This window comes from Daphnia pulicaria, chromosome 4 (genome assembly GCF_021234035.1).
Source record: "Daphnia pulicaria isolate SC F1-1A chromosome 4, SC_F0-13Bv2, whole genome shotgun sequence".
Lineage (NCBI taxonomy): Eukaryota > Metazoa > Arthropoda > Branchiopoda > Diplostraca > Daphniidae > Daphnia > Daphnia pulicaria.
The window spans coordinates 9,648,214-9,669,612 of NC_060916.1; the positions used below are offsets into that span (position 1 = coordinate 9,648,214).

Here is a 21,399-nt window from a genome sequence, read left to right on the forward strand (position 1 = left end):
TGAAAGATGTGCTAAAAAACAAGAAATTTAGTTTAGTCTTATAACTTCTGCTAATATTTTACATTATGCCGGGCTGACTCACTCCCTGACTTAATTGACGTCCCAAGAATGTATTTTGGAAATCCAATTTACCCACCCATAGAAAGTTCAAAGTGACAGACCCTAAAGAGGGAAAAGAACACTTTGCATTGCATATGGTTCTCTTAAACGATTTCTCAATAGTTTTACTTTTAACGTTTTGTGACCAACAGTGAGTTTGAACCTTCCACCCCGGAATCCTATTTTTTATTTTTCCCAAAATACATTTTTGTGATTGTGGCATCAATTGGTATCAACAGAATTCTTGGAATCATTCAATAATAACAAAGGGGTGTAATACTGAGTATTCCACCCACTACACCATAATCTAACATATTATAAATCATTGAAAGCTATGGGTATTGTACTACTATTGTTCCCCCCGCGAAGAGAAATGATTCTTAATGTCTCTTGGATATAATAAAGACGAAACTAGAAACTCTATTAGCTATATATGTTACATCATCAACGGCTGCCTTGTATAATTCTGTAATTTTCAAGTTGGTCCTTGTTGGTACAACCGACTTCAACAAACCCAGGTCGTTTCAGCTGGAATCAGTTCAATGAATGCAAAGTAGTCGTTCATCAACGCCACTATCAGTCAGTTTTCTACATTGCAGTGTTCTTCGTTCAGATAGAGTCCAGGTTGGTACAGATAGGGCCAAGGTTGGTAACCTTGGCCAGCCCATCAGATAGTCCTATGCCAAAGCCTCTAGAGTCCAGTCGAGCCGACTAACCCATCCGGTACTTTTAGAAAACTTCAACAAAAAGCAAACCCCAGGTCAATCGTAATCGTCACTGGAAAACATTAAAGAAACTCCAAACACAGGTGCTGGTGGCCCAGTTACGGTGTTAGTCCGACAGAATGATGGTTTAGCCTTTGACTTTCAACCGTGCCAAACTTATCCTGGAGTCGAATTGTTCTTAAGAAATTTTTCCGTAAGTTCAACTTGGTGTCAAAAGAATGAAGGAAACAAAATTATTTGTTCGTAATTTCAATAATTCCAGGAATTTTTCAGTTCACCATATTACAGTAGTACTATGATAGGGAGAATGTCTGTTGACTAGGCACGTTTTCATGAGAAAATAGAGAATTTCTCGTATTTTTGGCCTCTCTCGTAGTAGAAACGAGCAGGTTCGCTGTGTCCATCTCTCCGTCTATTGTCAACGTTATCGGCAATATCTTTGCTCTTTATTTGTACTTGGTTTATTAAAAAATTTGAGAAACGTTTTCGATCTTTTTTTGGAGCTCAAAATATTTCATAATTATGTCATTCTTTATGTCAAGGAGATATTTAGGTGTAAATCTACAAATTTCTGGTTAAAATTAAGTAGAACGAGAAATAGACAAAAAACTATTGTAAAGATCAGCTCCCTGCTGACTACCTCGATCTTTTTCAATTCAGGTGAAGTTTGTCTCTTGGGATTTGTACCCAAGAGCTAAATGCCAAGAAAATAAATGCTGAAAAGAAGGAGGTTTGATGAAAACCATTGCACCATATCTGGAACCTGGGCCAAAGCCTGTATTTCAAGAATGATTCAACAACTTGACGTATTCATGTACCAGATGTGAGTGATAATAAATCATTAGGTTTTCGAAAAGCTATTTTTAACCAGTACGTTTTATTAAATTTTTTACACGTGACTTAACAATGTATTGTATACGTGAGATTATCGTTTACAAGGCTGACAAAGAGGAATAGATACTTTACACCCAGGCAACAATACATTAAGCATAAATTGAAAGCCAATAAACAATTTTAAGTTCAATATATTTTTAGAGAGGTTCTTGAAACCACATAAAACTAAATAAATTTAGGGTAGGTCACGATACGTAAACTGATCTCGATAGAACTTATTTTGAAAGTGAATAGATAAAAAAGCAATTTTTCAATCAATAGCATTAATTAAAAGACGGAGATTCGGAAACCAGTTCATTTTGGATTTCAGGGGAAATGAAAACATAATTCCTTTTCGTTTTACCAAATCATACATAACCAAAACAGGGGACGTTTACGAAAACGTAATGAAAAAAGTGGATAACTTAAGATAATTTATGTAAATAGTAGTAGGATATTTCAAAAACTTCAATTTGAAACGTAACTTCTTTCTGGGTGAAATTTTTAAATATAAAATTGTGTTAAATCAGTTTGGGTAAACAAATAAAAATTAAATTTTGGATCATTTCAATTTCTTTTGTTCTCTCGGAGTAACTTCCAAAACATCCGTCAGGGATTTTTGTAATTAGTGCTAGTCATCCATAATAGGTAGAAAACAATTTCATGTAATAAAGAACATCATAGTTGAAACAGAACTTAAAAAAAGGACCATTTTGCCATCAAACAAAAAGAAATGCTAAAATATCTTGTACGTTACGGTGAAACATCCGATTGAAAAATATTGGTTGAATTTACCATATAGGTTGGGATTAGCCGATACCAAGATATGGTTAATGTCGACAATGTCAAACGATTCAGTGCTATGTGAACTAATCCCAACGTTGGTAAGTCCTGTGATGATACATTTGTGGCGCTGTGTGTGGGTGAAAAAGCTGGAGAACCGCAAATAGATTTCCCAGTGCTAATTTCTTCTTTAAGTCGTATTTCTACTACAACAGTAGCATTTTTATCATTGCATGTGTCAAAAAGTAACGTCTGGTGGAATTCTGGATGACAAGTCTGTCTCATTGTTCTTGTTTTTCTTGAATTAAAATTTCTTTTGGCGTCACAAATTGTTACCTACAAGAAATTGAACAATTATTTAGTAGATTTAATATCCAATTTTGACTTTCTCTCATTATTGACTTCTGAAACAAAGTGATAAAAGTAACGGTGCTTTTTTTAATATTTTATATAATTTTTGAAACCACTTAAATCGTTTAAGGGATAAAGTTTTTCGATTTTTTTCTCCATAATATTTTAAAATAATTTTTGGGCTATACCCACCGTTAATTTCTAATTAAGATCTCTTAAACTATTACGATACGAGGTCCAGTTTAGTAGTATTAAAGAAATTCAACATTCATTATATCTGCGAAGAAAAACCTTTCGAATTATCAGAGCTTAAATTTAGAGGAAGATTAGAAATCAAAAACAATTTCTTTGACATTTAATATCTTTAAAAAATGTTTTTTTACTACATGTTTTATTTTTTATCAAACTTTCTAATTATTAACAGAAAATTCTATGTTTATTTTCTTAAATGAATTTTTATTTTACCTTAACATATGTATCTGGCTGGATTCCATTTTTCCCCACAACGGGCAAGTTGCGAACTGAGATGACTTCAACTTCTAATTCCTTTTGGGTGAGAATTAATCCCAGTTTTATCTGGCCACATGATTCAAAATTTGTTTTTAGGATGGTTGTTTCTCTGTCCAACATCGCTTGACCTGGAAGAATTTGTCCAAAACCAAATTCCAGAGCAGAACTATTATGAATTCTATCAGCTCGCTTGGAAGTCAAATTTTGGGAAAGATGTTGATTGTGCTTTGTTTCTGTTCGGAAACTTTGACTTCGCCATTGGGAGATCGGTAATCTATTATGTTGAATAGCTGACTGGTCTACATGTTGTGCAATTGAAGGTGAAAGTTTCTGGTGAACTTTCTCTATGTTGGTCATTTCATTCTCATCATTAAATACAGATGATCCACGGCGTGACGAAGGAGATGAACTTGGTACTTGCAATTCCTCGTCACAATTATAAGAAGAACCACGTCGGGATGGTGCAAGTGATGCTGGTGCTGACAATCCAGACATTGACCAACCTGGGGCTTCCGGTTGAAGGAGAAGTTGACATATTTCAGCAGAACGAGATCGGGGCAAACTTGTGCTTGGAGGGGTAGGAGTTGTTTGATGCGACGATGTCGGTGATTGACTGCCATTATCAACACTTAACTCAGAACTGTTACGACTCAGGTTGTAGATCGGCTGTTGATTTGTTTTATCATAGGACATGGCCTTACACAGACGTCGAGATGTAAATAGTGCCGTGTCACACTGGCGGAGAAGAAACCATGTTGGTCTGCCATCCATAGTGATGTTTTGGAATTCTAGATTTGCCTCAGCTAAATGGAAATGGAAGAACTCAATTCAGGTAATATTACATTTTAACACTTCATGAAATCGCAAAAATTTCTTGTTTTTTTTAATGATTCTTTCGAGCGGTTAGTATCAATTATGAATCACTGTTACAATTTGTCGTATATTTTTCCTATATTAGGATTACTATTTTTTATATTAAAAGCTGCGTGGTTACTCAATCACTCAACTATATAAAGCTTTTTTATTTTAGTCAAGTTCTTAGTGAATGTAATATATTTTTTTTAGTTCATTTTTTCCACAATAAATCCTTTACTGAAGTAGACCAGAATAGTAGACAACTTTTTATGAAGAATTATTTAATTTAATTTTTTGAAATGGGACTCATTTGTCTCTCTACTGATTTTATGTGTACAGATTTTCTGGTGATCGTGGAATGACAATACTCTCTCCCGTTCAATACATGTACAAAAATGAATTTTTTTTTCAAATAAACAAGGTCTTTGTATCGCATTCAAAAACTGGGATAAATAATAGAAAAATATTTTATTGGTCTAAACCTTGGTCCTCTAGTAATCAAAATCCAATAGGAAGATTTTGTGGAAGTCTGATTCTGTCATTTACTTTAGGATTGCTCAGTACTGAATAAAATTCTCTTTAAAAAATCCTTCGCTTTGCATTTGACCACTATATTGTAAATCCTTAGAAACTTAGGCTAAAAGAATATATATGATAAAAATCTGTCGGGACAATTCAATTTAAACTACATCTTCAAGTAGTAATTTCACACTAAAATGACTCCTTTTTCTTTTTCTTAAAATTCCACAAAATTAACGTTGATGCTAGAAGCGAATTACTACATAAAATTCTTTGAACTTTGCTCAACAAGCAGAAGTTATGCACTATAATACCCATATATTTGTTCAATAGGCTCTTAAACATAAATTAAATTAGATTCTCACCGATTTTTGTTTCTCCCTTTTGACAATAGTCGGCCCAAAGTGACAAACGTAATTGTGACCGTGAAATATCTTCAGCCGTCAGATCGGAACATGTGAAGAAAGAGTTCCATCGTAAACCGTACGAAGACTGCACCCTGTCTGTCACAAATTTTCTGCTTGCCCCACTTTAACAAAACAACGTTATTAATTATTTGGGTGAGGTGGTTTTTTAAAGATTAAAAATGATTCACTACAGTAATTTTTTTACCTTGGCAATGAAAGAACCATCTTGATCCACAAAATCTCATTTTCCTCATTGCTTTCCTCCATATCATGTGACTGTTTTATAGTTGTAATTGACTTTTCAGCTTCGATAACAGTGATCACCATACACACGTTACCGTTCCGCTCAATGCTGCAATTAAACTGCAACTGAACTCGGTAATCAAAGGAAATGAGTGAATCCGTGCTAGCCCTTGCTATTCCTGTTGGTGCCCTAGGAAGGCGGCGACGTGTAGGTGAAGGAGGTGTAGACCGACCTGATGATACCACATCAAGAACTATAGGGTTTGTTGTAAGTTTATTGGGTCGCGTTGACGATTGTTCGTGTTGTTCGTAGGTGATGGATTGTTTTGGATGTGGTATCGAAAATTCTTCGATGAAGGAATCGCGTAATACTTGTATGTGTATGCTGTCTCCACTGTGCTGCAGCTCTTGTTCAATGTCCTCAAATCCAAAGTTCCAACCTACAAGCTGTATATTTTGTTTAAAATTATGATATTATTAAATTCTTGATTTTTAGGTAAAACAATCACCATGTATCAGATACAGTACAAGTATGAAGATTTTTCGAAAATGTGAACTGCGCAATTCCTAATACCATATCTTAAATATTTGATTTGTTATGATTGCTGGTTAAACTATTTTTTTGAAAAACATAGTGAATAATTTACTTTTCATAATTTTTACTTTAAACTCGCACAAATGACAGACGACATCCCAGTTTACGTGGTGCATTGTACAGGTTCTGTCCCGAGAAAATAATAGAAGGAAAAGAATAAGAAGACCAATGAGGTGTGGTGATTTTCTTTTATTCTTCCCTCAGGCCAGAATCTCCTCCGTGCGTCAATGAAAGAAAAGAGCTAATTTTCATATGACACAGTTTTACCCGCAAGCATGCAAGTAAAACAGCGGTGTTTCCAAACTGTATTTCTATAGTTTTGCATATAGAATTTTCTTTTCTTTTATCTTATTGGTACATGTTAGACGCCATACTAAACGTGTAAACACTCCCTTTGTTCCCCAACTTTGTTTGGGTACTTTTTACAGTTAAAAGATATTATATTATTAAAAATACTATACTTGGACGCCATCCCACGAAAGAACAATATCGCCGCATCGAAGTCCTGCGCGGTCAGCTGGTCCTAAATTGTTTACAATAGCATTATTTGACACTAAACAGGAAAAGCTAGGCATAAATACTAACCATTGGAATCGATTCTATTGATGACAACATTTGATTTGATCATTAATGACAAACCAAAACCCGCCGTAAAACCCTGTCCAGTAAAATTTGAATCACGGAGTAAACATACGGTAAGAGTTGATGAAGTTTTTTCGTGCGTTGTTTGAGGTACTGCCTGACAATTAAGTGGACAGTCAACGTCATCAATTACGATACGAATAGCCTCTCGTTCAATCGATCTGTGATCTGATGCACTGCGACTGGACGCAATTGACGGGCGAGGGGACTGTGACCTATTACGGATCATTGGTGGATCACTTAATTGGGTCGAAACCTTTCGGTTCAACACTTTTCGCTCGTCAGTTACACCTTCGTACATATCAGACACACGGGGTGACTGTAACCCATGATGATTACTTGTTGCTGAAACCATAGTAACAAGTTCCTTGCTGTTGCTGCTTAGCTGAGGTATATCCGAGCATGAGCGACGTGATGATCTATTAACACTGACATTTGCCGTTGGAGAAGTTACAATTGCTTCCGCTAAAAAGAATAAACAGAATGTTCTAATTATATTATGGAACTAGGTTTACAAACCAAACAACAAAATAATGATTACAATATAGTCTGTAAAAGTTGCTACACGCACTTTCTAAAGAACATGTGATAAATGTACACATAGGGTATTAAATCACATCTAAGCAGACTGTGACTGTAACCAACTTCCGGTAAGAGTCTACAAGGTCACGCAAGAGACCCCCAGTATATAAGCCAGTCTACCTAGGCTGAGGGGGACTTACTTACTACGCTTTACACTATAACTTCATGTACCGTTCCATCTAAGTGTGTAATACAATCCAATTGCATCTGTGCTTCGTCACGTAATTACGTAACCCACTAGTTAGAAGTCTCTAAAAAGGTTCATCGAGGTATCCGGCAAGCAACATTTTAAGTGGTCTCAAACGTAGAGAAAAAACCTTAATGCATTTGAACAAAAAAGTGTTCCCGGGTCAGTTGTTATTTCCTATAACTAACTAAAAACGCAAACTTGCTGTAAATCTAACGAGGCTAATCAGGAAAAACATGAACGGAACTAAGAGAGGCGGATATACTGTAGTCTTGATGTAAGTCGTGGATATTTACCCATCCTCAAAAAAAACGCAATTTAGAAATCGTGGGATGGGATAGACAGGTAGAATGGAAAAAAAAATTATTAATTCATTTTTCAATTTAATTAATGAATTTTTTTCGAAAAATTTGAAAATAAACTATATTATAGAGCTAACGAAGTTCAGTATTTTGCAACTTTTTTTTGTAAGATCGTTATTTCTTTATTTATAGACCAACAATGTAACCAATTTCCAATAAGATTCTACAACGTTTTCCTAAACTGTTTTATTTATTGCAACTCTCGTCTTTGCAAAAAATCTACTTGTAAAAAAATCGTTGACCTCGGTCAAAAATTAGAACGCCGCAAAAATCGCCTTTATACATGCTTTTTTCGTGCGTTCTCAAATATCTGGTAGGTGTCTTTTGCTAAATCATAATGATCATAACGATGAAAAATAGGACTGTTAAAAATTTTACTTACGAGATTGTTCTTCGGCATCGCGGCCGTCAGTTCCATCAAAATCATAAAAGTGACACGTGCGATTACTGCGAAATGACAGGCGACGACGTGTTGAAGGAAGCAATGAAGCACGATAACACCCAACTTCTTCAGTTTCTTCTTGTGAAGTCCGACGCTGTGTTCCTGAAGTACCGCTAGTATCACTAGCATCTGAGCTTTCTGAACTGTAACGTCGCTGTGGATTCAAACGACTGAGGCTCGCATCGTCTGCTGACAAGTAAACGGTCTGGTCGCGAGTTTGATTCTGAAATGATCTCCGACAAGAAGAGCGGCGCGACGATGATTCAGTAAAGTATATGTCAGATGCACTTCTCCTTGAATTGATGCTGCCGACTTCACGTTCATACTGTTTCTTCGTTTCTGTCATTTCTTCTGGGGAGCTTTCTGAGGCCGAAATTGACCTAACAATCTCACGTGGCTGATTCAGTCGATTGGGACTTCTATCAGAAATTCTTTGTTCATTTCCTCTACCATTCGTAATATGAATTTGTTCCATGCTCTTTCCGTGACCATATTTATTTGATTCCACTTGAATCATAGGAGGGACGTTCGTTAAGTATTTCTGGTCAGAAGAAACACCACTTTCTCCTGAAGTACTTCGTCGTTCACGTCGAGAAACTGGTGCTGACCCTGGCGTTATATTAGTGCCGAGTACTTTGGATCTTTTGTTGTAGTCATCGTTTGACATTGAATGAGAATTGTTCTTCTCCTCACTCCATCGATGAGCCATAGTGGTTGACTGTTGGCGTGCAACGCCTGTACCTTCAATTCCCTGAATTGACAACATTGGGGAGGCAGTTCCATGGTTTCTTCTGCGGCAAACACTACAGCGCCAAAAGGTCTTCCCAAGACACGCACCATAAACAAACAAAATTAACAATGTGAAATCAAATAAAAATATTCAGCTGTTTGCTAATACATGAATACATACATGAATACTATAAGTGTGTAGCTTCTTAACAGTATGGGGTACACTAGAGCTTTTTTAAACGTAACATAACATATTATTGGTTTAAGCAAGGCATTTCCACGAAGAAAAACTAGTTGCATTCCACACAACTGTTGCTTAAGCCGAAAAATTTTAAATTGTATGATTGCATGTGAAAAATTCTGGATTGATATTTCAATAAGGTAACGATAGTGTGAATAAAAAATTGCCACATGCCCCTACAAAAACTTTTTTTATTATGACTGGCTGTGATGCTTCATGACACTAATTTTAGTGGTGATTTCGTAAAAACTATAGAAATTAAAAAATTAAATTGGATTGACGAAATTGAAATTATTTCCAACACAATAAACTGGAGATGATGACATGAACATGACCTTTTTATGGCATGTTTTAAATGTTCCATGAAAATTCATAAAGAATAGACAGCGATCAATTTTAGTGCATTTCCGTGTAAAAATTTTTCGGATCAATGTGATTTCCACATACTTCAAACATTTTGTTGTGAAAATCTATTTGCTCCACCCAAGACCAATAACTTCTAGAGCTGTTACCTAGGATGACTTTAACATAAAATTTGTAACAGTTTCATTTCTCGTGTGAAAACAACTCATCAATTCACAATTTCAAGAAGAAAAGAGAATATTTTTTGATGAATTGTTAAATTTACTTTTTAAATCTTTTATCTTTTTTTTGCTATTATTATATTGTTCGTAAATATTGATAAGCCCATGCATGTCATATTATTCAAAATGTAATTTTTGACGCAAAAAATTTATATTCTTGGACAATAAACTAGGTTAAATTTCTTAATTCAGGAAAGGCCCAATTATTTCTTATTCGGGGCAAAAAAAGATTTTCACATTAAAAATGAAAAAAAAAAACAATTTTGAAAGCTGAGAAAATGAAGGAAAAAAAACAATTTCGTATACGTTCAACAGTTTTGATGTTACTACACACGACATGTCGATATTAAAATATAAAATTTTTGGAATAGGACTTACCACGGCGGTTGTACCAGCCGTAGTTTTTAGTCATTGGTTCAAATCCATCAAATCACATTTTCAAATATACGCACAAAATATTTTGGAAAATTTGTTTAATGTGATTCAAATGAAAGTCTAAAAACAACGTGGTGTTCCATATTAATAATAAATTCATGATGCCACCATCGCAATGTAAAGTTAATATTAAACTATTAGAGATATAGTTGAGGGATAAAACGTTGTAGCATAACGTTCGTTTTAACCATTAAACGAACAATGATGTAATAAAAAGATCTAATCAAAGTTATTTTTACCCAGCATCCGAAAAGGCAACAGCAAAAAAAGTCTAAAATTATAAACATTTTCCTATTTCTTTTTTATAGATATTCAGAGAAAAGATTTGATATCCCAAACAGTATTGAGAAAAGTTAAGATGTTGATATTTTCAAAATCTTACATTATTCTTTTTACCCTGATGCAAACTTATATTTGTAATGAAAAAAAAACAATTACCTTCTCAATGTCGTTATCTATATCCGAATAGGAAGCGCAATCCTCGCAGACCTTCAGATTACATTGTGAACATAACCTGTAACTGACATCGCTGTTTCCGATCGATAAACTTCGGACACAGACTCGACAAGACGTTAACCGATTTGGTGGCCCCGAACAACTTTTGGTCCTGACAGCGATATCTCTGTGTTATTTGAATCAATAAAATCAAAAACGTTAATACATAAATAAATTTTCTTTAACTGTGTTTTTTTAGGAAGCAAGGTTCTATTTGAGAAAAACCATATCTCTTTTTCATGCTTAAACATTTATGACAACAAAAATTGCCAACAAGTTACCTATCACAAACTTATCTCACTCCATTATTACTTACATCACTCATTTTCTGATTTAACTTAAACCATACAGACAGATTTGTATAATGTGCGTGAGTCTTAAAGCTCACCTTAAAACCCCAAGCAGACCCCAGTTTCATCCCAGTACAGTGCCTAAGACGTGCAAACAGGCCCGGTTGCAGAGTTATATATAAGATGCCCCATTAAGGGGGCTCTTATGTGTTTTTAATCGTAACTCGTTTTCAAAAGTAATGAGCGTCGTTTTTTATTCTCCTTCTCTCGCAGATATGGTCCACCTTATTGTTGGATTTTGGCTTCTCTTCCAAACTTTGTCAATTTAAATGGAATCCTTTTTTCTTTTCCCGACAAAACTCAATGAAGTAAAATTACTATATATACCTCCCGATATAAAAATAGCTACGAGTGTCTTTATTTTTATATCACTAGCATGGCAAATCGACGATCTGGGTTCAATTCTCAGTAGACGATTATAATATTCATTGTTTTATATGTTAACCATTGCAAAGCTTCGCCTTCATGCCATGGTACTTCGTCGACCCCAGGTTCTAATCCTGGTGCAACTACAGCGACATAAGGAACTGCCCCCTTCATTCATGGAATTAAACCAACATAAAAAATTACGTGGAATTTAAAAAAGGTAAAAGGAAAGAAGATGGAAACGAAATTAAAGGAAGCCAAGCAGATGATTTTATTATTAATATTGTCTTTTTCTCGAGAACAAGGCTATGCTAAGGAAAGCATATGAATGCAAAAGGCAGAAATTTGGATCCCTATTTCGTCAGTGACCAAAATTTGAAAGAGTATCTGTGTGTTTACTTATGTAATGTATGTGAAAAATTAAACAATTCACACTTCCATCCATTGTACTTGACGAAAATGATTAAAGATTGGCATCCATCGGAATTCAAAATTGTGCTGATTTTTACATGCTGAAGAAGAATTAAAAATAATGCATACTTACAACAAGGCAGGTTGTGGATTCAAAGCGTCTTTGTCTAAAGGATCGGCAGATACAAAAGTAGTAATACCGTTATGGAGTTCTTTACTATTCATCTGATGGCTTGTATTATCGGCTGTTCCAACGTTGATGCTTTTCGGTGAAAACTTTGCCACTAAAAATATGTATTGTTAAAAGATTCAATTATTCAAATTATTGATAATCATACCAGAATCTTGGGCTTGTTGAAATCCAATCGTCAATGTTTGTTTTAACCGTGTTAACTTATTTGTAGAAACCATAGTGTTATCTTGTTGACCAGTATCCGGATTCTTCACCATCTGTGTAAACAATATTCTATGTTAAATTTGGAATTAGGTGTTGCACGCCATTATTGGGTTCCCTTTGGAAACAAAAAAATTTACTCCTCTCTAAAATCACGTTTTGATTAGTTGGCCAATATTGTTGTGACCTTTTGGGATTTTTTAAAATGAAAATTTACCAAATGCCAGCACGATGTTCTAGAATCAGTCTATTGATATTGCCTACTTTAAACAATAATTTGAATTGGTAATGAATCCGTGGAATTTTATTTTTAGTTTTATAATTAGTTAATTTTGATTAAAATGCAAGACAAATGATCAAGCTGTGTTGAAACATTTTTATTACATAAAACAGCTTCTTTTATTATTTTAAAGATTAATTTTGTGTTTAAAGCCGATTTGTTCGTACTTCTCTTTTCCGTGATATTATTAAACACTCCAACTGCTGAGATTCGTATCTTTTAATACAATTGACAGAGGCTATTTAAACATATTTAAACGTATTTTTAATCAACCGGAGTGTCAAATCCCGCAGCATATATACATCTTTTTTCCTGCTTGCTCTAGAAAATGCTATATTAAAGACCTGGGATTCTGAAAATTTTTTTCATTGCATAGGTTGAAACATCACTCAAACCCGACTTTCTGTTTTTCTCTTTTTCACATGTCTTTTAACAATTGCACACAGATTAACCATGTAACGATGCCTACCTTTTTCATGAACGAAACGACGTTATTTGGCAACATCAGAGAATCCTTCCCTTGTGCTGTAATAATAAAATAAAAAGATAGACATTTTTAAAAATATAATAAATATATGTTATAAAGTAGCAAGGAATTGTTACAGTAGGCCTACGATGTAATTGCCGAGTAAAGGGTAAATACGTAGGACTTACACATTCTTAGATTATGGGGGGTATAGCATAGACTGTGCGTTTTTGTCTTTTTTGTCGGGAAAAATGTAGTTTTTACGTATTTTTTGTCATTTAAAGCTACGATCAATCAGAACAATCGTTCTCAAATTTCATGTTGTTTATCAGTCATCACAACTCTTGCCTAAAAGAAACTCTGCTGGCCAAAAATTAATTACTAGTTTAACTATTTTGCTAGAACGTGATTTAGTACTTTAGTAATAAATAAAAGTAAATAATAATAGTAAAAGCACTGTAACGTTACAGTGCTTTTAGTTGTTGAATTATCACCATAAATATTAATTAAAATTCAAAGTTGTCGAAATTTCTAATGCCTATGGGGGCGACAGTGGAAGTGTGTAGTAAAAAGTACAAATTTTGAAGTGCAAAACTTTAGGGTATAGGGAAGGGTTCTCTGAGTTGAATTTATTGTAAATCATTCTTTATATTCGTATAGAGTGAAGAATTCTGCATCTTTTGGCACCAAGAAAAAAATTTTAGCTTTACTTTTAGTATTTTTTGTAAATTTTTGAAAACGCCGTATTTAACACGGCGCATATGGGGGAAAACGGGTGTACCTAATAAACTGAACGATACCGTAGCGCCGTGGGGGTTAATCCTACGACAATTTCATGTGTAGAAAAAATGTAGATCATCATTAGATCTACTCAGGGCCAAAAGGAAAAAAATCTAGCCGAAGCGGTTCAAGAGTTATTGCATTTTTTCTAGGACACGTAGTGCCATAAGAATGCACTGAAAATAGGGGGGTGTACCTAATAGTTTGGTGGGTACTGTATCAGCCGAAAAATGTCGGGGAATTTGTTGATTAGTCGGCCTATTTTTTTTTAACATCGTCTTTTCACAATTAATCGAAAATTCTGACTGTTCGACAATTACCGGTGCCGGGAAACGCAATTACTGTCTTAATATTGATAATACCGATTAAAAGTTGTAAACGTTAGATTAGGGGGAGCGGGGCTATTCCGGATAGCCGCCTTATCGACCTGTTAGAAATCAATGAAGGAAATAGTTTTTTACGAACTAATGCATAACCATGTGAGGTATTGGTATCCCAAGTTTGGTAAAAAAAATAATTACTTTTAAAGTTATTTAAGAAAATCAGATTTTTCAAAAAAATTTATGTTTTTTTTTACTTTAATCGCGAATTTTACCATTACAAAAATTCAAAATCTAGTTAAACTATATATCAATGAAAAGCCCATTCAATTATCTTTAAAAGTGTTCCAAGTTTTTGTTTGTTTGTTTTCTCGTTCAATCAAAATCAACGAAAATGTCAATCTTATTTTGATGGGGTTATTCCGGACGGCATACAAAAAATTGCGGGTTGTGCTAAACAGACTGCAGAAAAGGCATCAGAAAAACGGAAAACCAACTTTTCTATACTTTATTTCATTTCATTTTATTTCGTGGATTTCCATTACTTTAAGCTACCACAAAAGTTATACTATCAAAACAGAAATAAAATTCCGGTTTGATTGGTATATTTATACACAATAAATATTGGGTAAAACTATTTTAAATATATATATATTCTTAAACTGTCCAAAAAAGCCCCTTCGGTGGGGCGATACCGGACAACGACCGGCCGACTAAGCCATTTATTACTAGAAAACATTTTAAAAAGAAGTTTTTAACACTGAGTCCACCACTCAATGAGGCCAAAATTGGGGGTTTTGGGGGTTTACAATTTTTGGAAAAGGGTGACGAAGGCATCGCAGCCAGTCCCCGTATAAACCATTTTGTGCAGAATTTTACGGAAAACTCAATGGTGAAATCTGCAATGTTCTAGTTAGCATAGTTTTTAAGTTATTTAATAAAAACTAAGGGACCCCCCCCCCCCAGAAATTGAAGTGTTTTTTCCGATTTTTGACATCAGTTTTCGGGCAAACCAGACCTTTAAAAAAAATCTAATTTTTCAGAATGAAAGATTTTGCCCCCCTCCAGAGACTTCTTGCCCCGTTTTTATTTTAAACGGTTATTAGCAGAGATATTGGCAATTGAAAATCTTGAAAATTTTTCGTCATTTTCTGAAGATTTTCGCCATTGACAGACGTCATTTCGCCACGCCATCTAGCGGCCGATTTTTTAAAAAGAAAGAAAGATCTACTATTCTTCTGGCCAATAAATTTTTTTTTAACTCCAACTATCGATAGCCAACCAAGCCCAGCAGTTTTACATCGATCCCATTTTTTTCTCAATCATTCAATCAATCAAAAATTAATGGCCAGAGGAATAGATCTCCCTTGCTTTTTTGAAAACCAGCGATGCCTTCGTCACCCTTTTCCAAAAATTGTAAACCCCCAAAACCCCCAATTATGGCCTGATTGAGTGGTGGACTCAGTGTGGCTACATTTTGGTACCAAAACAAATACTTATACTAGCTTGCACTGAAGGAAATGTCAACTATAACACAGTTTGCAAAATTTTGTCCGGAATAGCCCGCTCCCCCCTATTCATACGCGTTGAAAATCATCATTTTGTCGAAACTAATCATTTTGGTCAAACCAATAGTGAATAACTACACCTATAATTTAACGTAACCTCGCCTAACCTTGATATTGCTCAGTGTATTTCGTACCAAAAACCACATTTAAAATTATTCTCATGACAAGAGAGGACAAAACCTAACCTTTCGTGGTAATAGTAACATTTGAGTTATTGACAAGAAATTTCTCGTGGCAATAGTTAATTTTGAACTTATTGCATCGGAGTTTAACCTAACATACAAATCATAATTCGCTTAAGTTATGACAAGTAGTTTTTTTTACAAAATTGACGTAAACGTTGAATTTAACGCAAGTCCACAGAACCCGCTTTCTTTTACGTTTACGTTAATAGAAAAAAAACCATATGCCATTTTCAATGGAAATCAATAAATATAGAAACAAATTGCATGGGCTGGTAATCTGTCTCGTCTGTTGCTATCGGTTTAAATTCCGTAATAATTACTTAATTTAATAGTAGCTTAATTACTACATAACTTTTTTATAAATGGTTTTTATTCGCTTAGGCGAATGTTACCAGTTTATTTACAAAGGCAAAAAAACGTGATTACCCAGTTTAACTGAAGACTAGAATAAAATATATGTAAAACAAAACAAACAAAGGATCCAGCTTGGCTGCACGATAAAGCAGGGTGGGTCAGATAATTACTGGAGCGGGAAGGTTGAAAAAGGAAGAAAATAATCACGAAAAATAAACTGGCAGTAAATGAGGCTTTGAGAAAGCACATCTCAGGGGCTGTTTCTTTGTCAAGACAGGGCGATTTGGGACTAAGTGGACATACTAGGCCAGGCTGACTATAGCCCACTGGATGGTACGATAAAATCGCGAGGCTTTCTTGATTAGGATCAGACCGGATCAGAACACGAAATCTCGCACGTCCGTCCGTCGAGCGCCACTTTAATAAGGAAGAAACTAAATCAACCGACATTGAAATTTTCTGTGCGTATGTGGCATGTAATTTTACTACAAATTTTCTATATCGAAGTACCACAAATGCATGTAATATACTAATATACTACATAAAATTATATGAAGTACGCCATGTGGAACTTGTACCATTACAGGTATCAACATTAAGTTCATTATATGCTGCATGAAATAGCATGAATTACAGGATATGTTACATTTATCACTCACTATACATGTAATTCATGAACTACATGATATTTTACATGGATAAACTACATGTAGTAGTTTGAATTACATGGCACGTTACCTGTTAACTACATCTAATTACTTAAAATTGTTTACGTATACAGTACCTACCTAAAGTTTGGGAACGCGCTAGAGAAACTTATGGGGAAAAGCGATTTTCTCGGCGCTCCCATTTTTTTTATGGTAGTTATTGTTAGGATTAGGCAATTTTTTTATTATTACTATTTTTTAATAAGGGGAAGGGTTGTTTTTATTCCGAGCCAAAATTTTAGGAACACCCCGTTAGAGCCGTAATGAAAAGGGCCCCGTACGAAACTTTTAGCTAATTCTGTGCTAGAATTAGCTACGAAGTTAGGTGGTTTTAGCTAGAATTTTTCATGTCAAAATTTTTAAATTTTATGTTGGGAATTTTAGAGTAGATTTAGCTTTTATTTTCCTAGCTATATAAAGCTTAGATTGAAGGCAGCTTGAAATTTTCTCGCTGCCTTACCTAATGAAGAAAAAGATCTTTCCGCGCGCATTCCCATTGTTAGCAGGGTCACCCATCCATTTACTGATTTAGAGTTTTTTGCTGCACCTACTTACTTACTGATTCTGGTTGTCCCGATCTGGTATCTTTTGATGTTTGTGGTTGTCCCGATCTGGTATCTTTTGATATATGTTTAGTAAAAAATATTTGATGCTATTATAATTGTGTCGATAGGCCTAATTCTTTACATAGACTCTAATTTCACTAATAAAAAACTTACATAAAAACAAACCATTTTTATTGTAAAAAAATATTTTCTAAATTTCACCTTTTGCCCATACCTATTATACGTACCTACTATGCGTAGGTTTTTAGGTTGTAAATAAAAAAAAATCTGTAGGCCTAATTATTTTGTGTCTGTGCCTGACCACCCTACATGCCGCATTTGTTTAACCTTTTTTTAATATCATGATTTATTTCGATCAAATTATAAGCGAAACCCTAGATTACAAATTCAATACTAGAATTAGCTGAAACAGTTAGGAAATATGTTAAGGGGAAAAAATTCGAGCTGATTTAAAGGTTAATAATTTCAAGCCAGATCAGAAAACAACCTAGCTTGGAAAATAAAAGCTGAATATCTGCTAAAAAAAGTGGAGCGAAACCCTAGATTAAAATTTCCATACTGGAATTAGCTTACAGTTAGGAAAAATATTAAGGGGGGAAAATTCAAGCTGGTTTTCAGGTTAATTTTTTCAAGCAAGATAAGAAAACGCCCTAGCTTGAAAAAAAAAAGCTGATATCTGCTTAAAAAAGGGGAATTATTTTAAGTTGAAAAATTCCGAGGTGATTGCAGCTTTATAGCTGGTTTGATTTTTTAGCCTAGCGCCGGGTGAGCTGTTATTAGCTAACAGTAAAAAACGTAAGCTAAAAGTTTCGTACGGGCTACTTTGGCGGCCCATAAATAGTGAATGGGTGAAGCTAGGTAGATGGGGTTGGTTTTAAAATATAGAGCTTCGTTAGCTCAAGAACATGTTTAAGTCCAGATTTTTTGCGTCAATAGAACCCTATCCAATTTTTAATTAAAAAATTCGTTTTTTTTAATTTTAGCTCTTTTCTTTCCTCAATTTTTCTCATGCAGAGTTTTCACATTATCTCAAATCTGTATTTTCGTTAGTGTTAGAGGGGAAGTTTAAAAAAATAGCAAATTTCCTTTATTTCTTCCCACCTTAGATTTTTCACTTTATTTGTTACAGTTCGCGCGGATTTGGGACTATATGAAAACTCTGCATAAGAGGAAATGAGGGGGAAAACGGCTAAATTTAAAAACGGATTTTAAATTTAAAATTCATTAGTGTTTTATTTATTCGAAAAATCTGGAATTTTTATATTGATATGTATTGGAGGAATATTGATAAATTGAAATTGCCTAAACCTAACTCTAATGACCACCTTAAAAATTTCGTCTTTTTCTAACGAAAATTGAAATTTTGGGAGTGCCGAGAAAATCGCCTTTTCCCAGGTTCTCTCACGTGTTCCCAAACTTTAGGTAGGTAATGCATATTAAATACGCATAGGTAATGCGTATATACATATTAATACATAGTTTTACATGTAAAATACATACGTATACATAAACTTTTTTTAACTGGGTGTATAGCCGAAAATGTAATTATTGTCACGATAGAAGCAGTGGTAATAGATTTAAATTTTAAGAAATAACGCTGGAAAAAAGCAAAAAGTGGTTTGAGGAAAAAAAACTCGAATTTATGGATTAGTTCAGAGCATTTCTAATTTTTAAACACTTGTTGATGCTGGATAGGTAACCTGAACCTTCCTTAGTTCTTGCCAGCAATATTAAGTATAGCTTGGTCACCACTGTTTTAAAGATTCACCACAAGACCGTTTTAAACACCAAAGCTGCTACGCGTACCACGTATATCGATCGCAGGGGTACAGCAACCATCACACGTTATTCAACGAAATACAAAACTTTACCCACCAACTTTTGTACGGGTAGCCCTAAGTGCTCTCCATTTCATCGCTATTACATTTTTGGATTCCTTCAACGTCTTTTTTGCGAGAATCAGTTGGTCAAATTTCACTTGTTTCTAACATCACATTTCTAAGCGAATGCGTGCTGCTTATAAAGTTTCTATTTAATAATATATAATGAATACAGACTTTGTATTCATTCTGATGACTTCCACATAAAATAATAAATATTCTGCATGGAACCTAAAAAAATATTTGTTTCAATAGAATTAACGGGAATTAACTGTGTAAACTATCATACAATTTCAAGTAAAAAAAAACTTCTTTTGTAGATTTTATGGTTTTTTTGCGTGTCTCATTATATTACTATTGTCTCATTAATTTAAAAAGGAAATTATTTATATTTTTGAAGCAGTAGCGCGTTTATCTTCTACAGCTGTATGAATCAACAAGTGACCATTCCACTCGTTAGAGAGCACGGTATATTTAGTGCAGCAACACTAGCTGACCGTTTTCAAAAAGGAAAAACAGTATTTTTAGTGGCCTAAATTTCCGCAAAATGTTGTTGTTTTATTTTTACTTTCCTCTAAATTATAATCAGACTACATATTTCAATCCAAATTGAACTTTTGGGATTGAAATGCTTTGCCATTTCTGTTACATTGTAAGAACTTTGTAGTTATTGATTAAAATCAAATAAGTTGTCCACATCTTAAGAATGGCGTATGAGGTTCTTCTGAGCCTAACCGTAAATCGATAGGAGAACTTGTTAAGTTTGGACCGCCGATAGACGTTGAAACTTTCTATTCAAGAAATGTCCACTCCATAGAGCCGATAGCAATTTCTCTTATGTGACTAGTACATCATGACCAACTATGGTTTTTAGAGACAGGCGTACAAGATAGCGTTGAGCTTTATCGATCGTCTCTATGGTCGAAAGAACATCGTTTAACGAGATCGTTAAATTGAAACTCCCCCCTATACGATATAATCAAATGAATCATCAAGTTGGAATGGCTGATATTTGCAAAAAATGCAAAACCAATAACTTTTACCTAAAAGGAGTTTTACGACTATTATGTTATCAAAAAGTATATAAATTTGAACTAACTAAATGGCCCGACGTAAAATGATGGACACAAAGATAACATGTTGGAATAAGAAGCGTTGAATAATATTACCTTGGGAAGCCTTGTTGGATAATTCTTCAGAAAAATTTTACGTCGCAACAGGTTAACACATTAACACTTAGCCACAAACCGTGCAGTCGGAGGTCTGATGAAAAGCAATACCGCCAATGCCAAGCTTCAGCCCTCGTCTGCTCCGCTCGAGAGTGGCGCCGATCCTTCGTATACCACACGCTGATGACTAGAGCTCCGGCAACGGCCTATTCGCCGTTATTTCCAAACCCGTGAATCGATGCAACTTCTCCCTTACTCTACCTCTTTCGAACTAGGATCTCTTGGCGACGACGCGATCTCTATTCATGCACTTTTTTTAATGTAGGGAATGGTTATACTCCATGAGCTGGCACTACTCAACACGAATTCTTTTCTTCCACGAAAATAATGATAAAGAACGTCAAAAAACCAAGCTTGTCGCCAGATCTGCTCTGTTCCGACTAAAATCAATAATCGCCAGAAAATTAGTTTAGCTCCTTTCTGTTTTATGTTCCACGTGTTATTTTGTCTTCATTCGAATTCGAATTCACAATTCAATCATGTCATTTATCTTTAATCTTGGATTTCGCTAACGAACCAAAACTCCAAAACTGATTTCGAAAAAGGGCGCAGCGGGGCACAGCTATTTCGTTAACCGAGATGTAGAATGAATCGAAGCGTGTCGACTTCGCATGTCTCCTTTGTATTAAAACGTTGCTTTTCTAGTTAGAAAACTACGTTTCAAGCAAGCAAGGTTGTTTTACGTCATAGTCTATCAGCATGCTTATCAAGTACACACGCGCAGACCAAAAGATGTCGTCCTTCTCGCGATTTTATATGCCCTGCGTCTCGACCCAATGAGTATTGATCGCTTTTACCGTGGTTGTCACTTGCTGCTTGAACTGCTTCAACGGCCCCCCCCCCCCCCCCATGAAGCTTTGTGCTGGCTTTCTGACTAATACAAT

The 21,399-nt window shown here is 34.8% G+C and overlaps 1 protein-coding gene across 1 annotated transcript; it reads right to left on the reverse strand.

Annotated features, from left to right (window-relative positions):
* Positions 1-1,696: 1,696 nt before the first annotated feature.
* LOC124335893 lies at positions 1,697-20,584 on the reverse strand. The gene is made up of 12 exons (XM_046789388.1): positions 20,456-20,584; positions 12,930-12,985; positions 12,125-12,236; positions 11,920-12,070; positions 10,603-10,786; positions 8,116-8,995; positions 6,546-7,067; positions 6,422-6,483; positions 5,328-5,812; positions 5,081-5,244; positions 3,297-4,144; positions 1,697-2,816 (listed from the first exon to the last, which is right to left on the reverse strand). Exons 2-12 carry the CDS (start codon positions 12,963-12,965, stop codon positions 2,451-2,453), a joined length of 3,810 nt encoding a protein of 1,269 aa, XP_046645344.1. The 5' UTR covers positions 12,966-12,985; positions 20,456-20,584; the 3' UTR covers positions 1,697-2,450.
* Between the last annotated feature and the right edge of the window lie 815 nt (positions 20,585-21,399).